The sequence below is a fragment of the Nymphaea colorata genome, chromosome 2 (assembly GCF_008831285.2).
Source record: "Nymphaea colorata isolate Beijing-Zhang1983 chromosome 2, ASM883128v2, whole genome shotgun sequence".
In the NCBI taxonomy this organism is placed as follows: Eukaryota; Viridiplantae; Streptophyta; class Magnoliopsida; order Nymphaeales; family Nymphaeaceae; genus Nymphaea; species Nymphaea colorata.
Window position 1 is genome coordinate 7,029,294 of NC_045139.1, and position 6,762 is coordinate 7,036,055.

The 6,762-nt window shown below is 39.5% G+C and overlaps 1 protein-coding gene and 1 long non-coding RNA gene across 2 annotated transcripts; one reads left to right on the forward strand and one right to left on the reverse strand.

Moving 5' to 3' along the window:
* Window positions 1–2,316: 2,316 nt before the first annotated feature.
* On the reverse strand, window positions 2,317–3,384 carry LOC126409808 (uncharacterized). The gene is made up of 2 exons (XR_007572585.1): window positions 2,958–3,384; window positions 2,317–2,796 (listed from the first exon to the last, which is right to left on the reverse strand). It is a non-coding gene; the product is annotated as an uncharacterized LOC126409808 (long non-coding RNA).
* A 1,436-nt stretch (window positions 3,385–4,820) lies between these two features.
* LOC116247389 (auxin-responsive protein SAUR64-like) lies at window positions 4,821–5,234 on the forward strand. Its single transcript, XM_031619574.1, has one exon. It carries the CDS (start codon window positions 4,821–4,823, stop codon window positions 5,232–5,234), a length of 414 nt encoding a protein of 137 aa, XP_031475434.1.
* The last annotated feature ends 1,528 nt before the right edge of the window (window positions 5,235–6,762 follow it).

A 6,762-nucleotide genomic window follows, 5' to 3' on the forward strand; every position in this document is an offset into this window, starting at 1 on the left:
TATCAAGATCATAGATATCGGAGTAGATCCGCATGTACTCCCAAGGGGAGCATGCATGTGATATTGTCCATTCGATCTCTTTCTAACAAGTATGGATGTTGGACGCCAACCATAAATTACGGAGCCATCATGAAAATTATTCGGTTCGCTGCTAGCCTGGATCCACAACTTGGGGCATGAAAGTAACTTTGGATCCAAGTTCCAACTAAAAGAATTATTAAAGCTTCGACTTGTTGAGTTGAAATCGGCAAGAATTTGGATCGGGTCAAAGTCCAGAAAAAAGGGTTCTCCACTCCAAGCTCAGGATGTTGGTGTTAATGACCCCAACCAGGACAACTCTTTTAGATGGTCTTCAATCAGCTCGGCCCACAGTCATTCATTTACAGCAGTTTACTAGCAAAACTGTTTACTAGATCGCCTTAGTGGCTCCATGATTCAGCTTGGCGCCTCCTTGCGCATTCTAGATTGGCCTTGGACATGTGGGGGCGTTAGAGACAAGCTTGCTGGCCCAATTTATGTATGCCCATCAAGTCACATGGAAAGTTGGAAGGTTTAGAAACCACCATCAAGCAATAGAGCAAACTATAGGCTGAAATCATTTCATTTCTTTCAGAAAGCTAGAAATAAGAATCATAATATCAAGATAAACGAAAGAGAGGAAAATTTAACATCAAGATGTAACCAAGTTAGAAAAGGGTAGGAAATAATAATGGAAAAAGTGACTTAGTGGTCTCATTGTCCACAATTTTGATTGATATTGGTCTACCACCTGTTAAGAGAAGCATATGGTTGATTCTCTGTTGTGATAAGCACCTGCATGACCCAACTCTTTGTCCGTCACATTCTGCTCCACCCCCACTTGCTTCTTACGCGTTCGATATAAAGAAACTTTATTTCATATGTGAGTATGTCTATATATACATATATATACAATTTGCTGACAGCTTACCACCCACTAGGGCCAAAACACCAAGATGTCGTTTCACACTCCAGCTATTCTTTTGGCTTTTTGAGATAACAGTTCGATTACATTTCCCTTGTACCATTGTTCTGCATGAATGATTAGCACTAGGAAGTGGCAAAAAGCGGCTGATACAGGAAGAAAAAGGATCTGATTTGTCGCAGAGTTCAGACTGAATATTGATGGCGCAGTTACATTCCCTTGTGATTCTATGGTCATCGATTACATCATGTCACTTGTGAAAAGAGACGTGTCTAGGAAGATGGAGAATGTATTGGTTGTGTGTCTAAGTAGCAGTAGATGTTTGCCGTTCTCTATTTTGCTCCAAAGCCATCTTTGCCAACAAATGCCCCTTGAAGGATCTAACTGTAGTGTTAGGCTTTATCTTGATATTGTTCAAATTTTGCTCAAATTATCAGGCTGGTGCTTTAACATGTTCCTTTTTCTTTTTTCAAATTCTTACACGTAAGCTGGGGTTTCATCACGTCTTAAATGAGAAAGAAAAAGGGAAAGTGGTGAAGCAAATTAAGGATTTAGCAATTGTCATTCTCACCAGTATACTGATATATACCAAGAATATGCACATCTCCTACATTGGTATGTGGCATTCATGTCATCTTGTAAAAGCGAAGCCCTTCCTCATGTTTGTTGCACAGTGATCACATAGTTCGAATTCCAAAGTTCAATAAAATCATAGATCCTTTAATGGTTACTTGGGAAAAGGCAAAAAGGAAAGAGAAGAAAAAAGGCAGGAAAAGGAAACGTCTAATGATTTACTGGATCGTTTCAGGCAGGGTAGAAGAATTATCTTGATTTTCTCTTTCTCAATCTCCCGTGGAACTGATGTGGACGAATATAAGCAAAAATTAGCATTCCCCTTGTGCTACAATTTGGTGCATCATGATGTTTTGATTAAGTGTAAAAGAAAAACTCAATCATAATAGAACTAATTAATACAAAATGGCAAGCCTATTTAGTGAAAAAGTAACCATAAAAAAGGGTTTCAGATTATTTCTGCGCAATTGTGGTTGTTGTTGATTGATTTCTGCATGAACCTTCCTAGATCATGCGGCCTATATAATTGCTCTGCCTATTAGGAAAAGGAGCATGCTCATATGACGAGTGAGGGACTCAAGATAGTTTGTTCATATATGTTTTGTTTGTCTTCTTCATTACATGTATTCATAGAAATAACCATAACAATAGATATTTCACTATGTTTATGCCTACTACATTATGGGCATATTCGTATGTCCCCATGTGTTTACTTCTAACATAGTATCACTTATTCACAGAAAAGGTTACATAGCACCGAAAGCAATTGTATGCTAAACTATCGTAGTTCTTTCAGGAAATTAAACAACAAAACAATCATTTATAACTTCAAAGTTCAAAACACTATCAGACAGAAGGCGGCCCAGATGTTGAGTACCATAACTGATTAATGAGGAACTTCCACCATTCAGAACATCAATGAAGCCACCGTATACAAGACTGCAGACATGACCGGACTCGCTTGTATAATGAGCCCACCAGTTGTAGGATGAAATACGCATATAGCATGTGTTTCGGCTATGACGAGAAACAACAGACCCATTTCCATGTCTGCTTGGTAGGGCCTCTGATCACATGCCTCTCAAATCCCACTTGCTTTGCATGTAATGAAGGCCAAACCAACTTCATTGCCATTGTACTTATATATACATACACAAGAGGCTTGAGTTTCTCATCAACACCAAGGGAGCTAAGCACTCAATACCATAGATCAACTACCCTTCCAATAGACGACTACAATTCTGAGATAGTTTTCGATCTCGATCACCTTCATCGCAATCCTGCAAGAATGATCAGCACAAAGAGGCTAGTACAGATGGCCAGAAAATGGCAAAAGATGGCTGCAAGAGGAAGGAAAAGAATCTCGTTTGGCGTTGTGCCCAAGAGCAATTCGAGAAAGAAAGTAGCTTAAATTGCAGAGAAGGGACATTTTGTGGCCTACGCATCCGATGGCAAAAGATACATGGTTCCCCTCGCCTGCCTCCAACGGCCAATCTTCCAGGAGCTGTTGAAGATGGCAGAAGAAGAATTCGGACTGAACATTGATGGTGCGATTACATTTCCTTGTGATTCTACGGTGCTGGACTACATCGTCTCACTTGTGCAAAGAGACATGTCCGTTCAGATGGAGGACGCTCTGATAACATCTCTAAGCAGTAGTAGTTGCTCCTCATCCTCTGTCCTGCCCCAAAGCCATTGTTACCAACAAATGCCCCTTGAAGGGTTCTAAACGAAGGGCTTTTACCTTCATACCATGTACAGACGAAAATTTTTGAATCGAATTAAATCTTTCTCCATGACATTAGCTGCTTGCAATTTTTCTCTCTCTAATCATGATTAAGATATTAGAAGATTAGATAAGAATTTGAATATTCATGTACCATGTAGACACTTCTATAATCCTCTACTTTATAGAACTGTAATTGAGAATGCCATGCATCGTTTTCGAGAGTTCTACATACTGCTTGATTGATTATTTCAAATTTGAAAACATTAAGTGATCAAGCAAAGAAAATTTCAGCTAGATCAAAAGTTAACATATCATTTCTGCTGTGCAATTCGATGAATCAAATTTAAAACTTGCATGTATGTCAATAAAATATTTAACTAACAGAAAAGGGAAAGCAGAAGTGCACCTCGTGGGTAGGCCTGTAAAATTGTCAGTTTAATTAGATAACAAGAGAAAGGGAGAAGGATGATAAAATGTGGGCCAAAAGATTTCCAGCACCTACGGCGCATTTACTCAAGCAATATTAAATCATTGATACAATTTTTTTTTTTGTATGAATTTTTGGATTGTGCATGCATATAATCAATGTCATGGATCCGGAAGTAGATTCGCATGTACTCCCAAGGGAATCATGCATGTGATATTGTCCATTTCTCTTTGGCATATGTGAAGTATTTTCTAGCAAGTATGGATATTGGGCCCAACCATAAATTATGGAGCTATCATGAAAATTATTGGATTTCGCTGCTAGCCTGGATCCACAACTTGGGGCATGAAAGTGGCACTTTGGATTCAACTAAAAGAATTATTAGACCTCCAACTTGCTGAATTGAAATCGCCAAGAATTTGGATAGGACCAAGGTCCAATAACAAAAGGTTCTTCATTCCAAGCGCAGACCTTGAACTTGATGAATTGAAATTGCCAAGCGGACCAAGGTCCAATCGAAAAAGATGCTTCACTCCAAGCTCAGGATGTTGGTGTTCATGAACCCAACCAGGCTGACTCTTACATGGTCCTGCACAACCAACACAATACTTGGTCCCTTCCATGTTTCTGTCTCAATGGAAGAAGGTGATTTAGTTGTTTCATCGTCCACAAGTTTGACTGGCATTGGACCTACCAGCTGTAAAAAGAAGCATATGGCTGTCTCTGGATAAGTACCTGCATGGCCAACTCTGTCCATCACATGCGTCCCAGCAGCAACTTGCTGCTAATGTGTTCAATAGAAAGCAACTTAATTTCTGCCTTTTTGTACAACAAAATGGGTATGTAGTATGTGTTTATGCTATGAGAAGTACCAACAAGGCATTTCCTTGTCTTTTACTTGGTAGGCCCCCTGATCACATGCCTCTCAAATCCCACTTGCCTTCCATGTAATGAAGGCCAAGCCAACTTCATTGCCACTGCCTATATATGCATACTCAAGAGGCTTGAGTTTGTCATCAACACGAGGACCTAAACACTCGCTACCATAGACCAACCGTCTTTCAAGAGAGTGCTCCACTTTTGAGAAAGTATTTGATCAGCTTTAGCACCATCCTGCAAAAATGATCAGCACAAAGAGGCTAGTACAGATGGCCAGGAAATGGCAAAAGATGGCTGCAAAGGGAAGGAAAAGGATCTCATTTGGTGTTGTGCCCAAGAGCAGTACAAGCAAGAATGCAGTTGCAATTGCAGAGAAGGGACACTTCATCGCTTATGCATCTGATGGCAAAAGGTACACGGTTCCCCTGGCTTGCCTCCAACGACCAATCTTCCAGGAGTTGTTGAAGATGGCCGAAGAAGAGTTCGGGCTGAACATCAATGGTGCAATCACATTCCCTTGTGATTCTACAGTCGTTGATTATATCATGTCACTTGTGCAGAGAGACATGTCAAGGCAGATCGAGGAAGCATTGGTTGCATCTCTAGGCAGCAGTAGATGCTTCTCATCCTCTGTCCTGCCACAGAGCTATCCTTACCAACACATGCCCCTTGAAGGGTTTTAACTGAAGGGTCTATTCCTTCATAGAATATACCTGTACATATGAAAATTTTGAAATGAATTCAATTTTTGGTTCAATAGATGAACAGTCTTGCAGTTCTTTTCCATCCCTCTTTCATCATATTTAAAGAAAAACCAGGTTGGTCACGTTTTGAGTAATTTCAAGTATGAAGAACTTTAATATAACTCTTCTACTACCTCATAGATCCATCTTGTTCATGTTAGTTGTACAGAACTCCTCGTATATCCTTCAGCAAATTTCAAATCCATTAGTAATTATCTTTTTTTAAAAGAGTGAAAGAGTAAATTTGAGAAAAGAAAAACTTAAAGATTAAGTGAAAAATCAAAATCCAAAGAGGAAACATCAACTATCTGGTATCTGCACAGCAGGTTAGTTCGAATAATGTAACTGAGCGGCTTGATTGAATTGTGTGCATATTTTGTTGCTATATATGGTACTAATGCTCGAAAAACACAACTCAGATTGCCCAATTTTGCTTGTGATATAGGAGTACCGCCATATAGTTTGATGAATTCAAATAGAAGAAAGTTTATGCACCTAACTATATTTAGCTGACAGTGATTGTGCTGGTTATGTCTGTACAAAGTGGTGGTCCGTGTCACTGTTACGAACAAGGGGGTAAAATATGAACCATCTAGGATTTGCTAAACTGTCTCTTTCAGATATTAGCCCATGCAAATGTTGAATCATATTTTAGAATTCTTTTTATTTGCAGATTTTGCTTGTAGATGCATCTATCAAGATCACGGTCACATGTGCAGATCCCCATGTACTGCTAAAGGGAGCAATGCATGTGACGTTGTCCATTTCTTTTGGGCATGTATGTGAACGATTTCCAATCAAGTATAGATACTGGTTCTCGCCACAATATCTTGGGATACATCATGGAAGTGACTGGATTAGATGCTAGCCTCAAAGCACAGCACCCTGGTGGCATGAAAGCGACATTTTGGATCCAACCAAAAATTATTAGGGTTTGGATAAATGCTACTTTCAGGATGAGGATGAATTACTAGAGCTAAGATCTTGTCTTTCTGCAGGCATAAGTATCCCTGGCTTCTCCTTGACAAAAATGCAAATTTAATGACATAAGCATGGAAATATGTCCAAAATACGTGGCAAAGATCCTGTCTCTTAAAATGCGTAAGTATTAACACTTTCTCTTTGATATAATGCAAACTCGAAGGACATGTGAACAGAATTTGTTCAAATATAGTTTTAAGGACCACATTCTGAGGATAAAAATTCAGCGTATTACTGAGATCTGGGAATAGGATAGCTATATGTGCATGTGTATATATGATGAGGCAGGAAAGTGAGTGTTTCTACTCACATGGCAACTGCAAATGAGTCTATATGCGTGTGATGTTGGCGGCCGCAACACAGAACTAAGGTCACGCCATAAAGCCTTGTGTCCATTTTAACCAGATTCAGAAACCATGGATGACTGATTGGCAAAGCTGTATTACCATGTCTCCTTTGTTGCAGTGTCTTCTGTACAATCACGTGA

Bases quoted from the DNA above. Each gene is read 5' to 3' on its own strand.
- LOC116247389 (XM_031619574.1), top strand. From the start codon at position 4,821: ATGGCCAGGAAATGGCAAAAGATGGCTGCAAAGGGAAGGAAAAGGATC.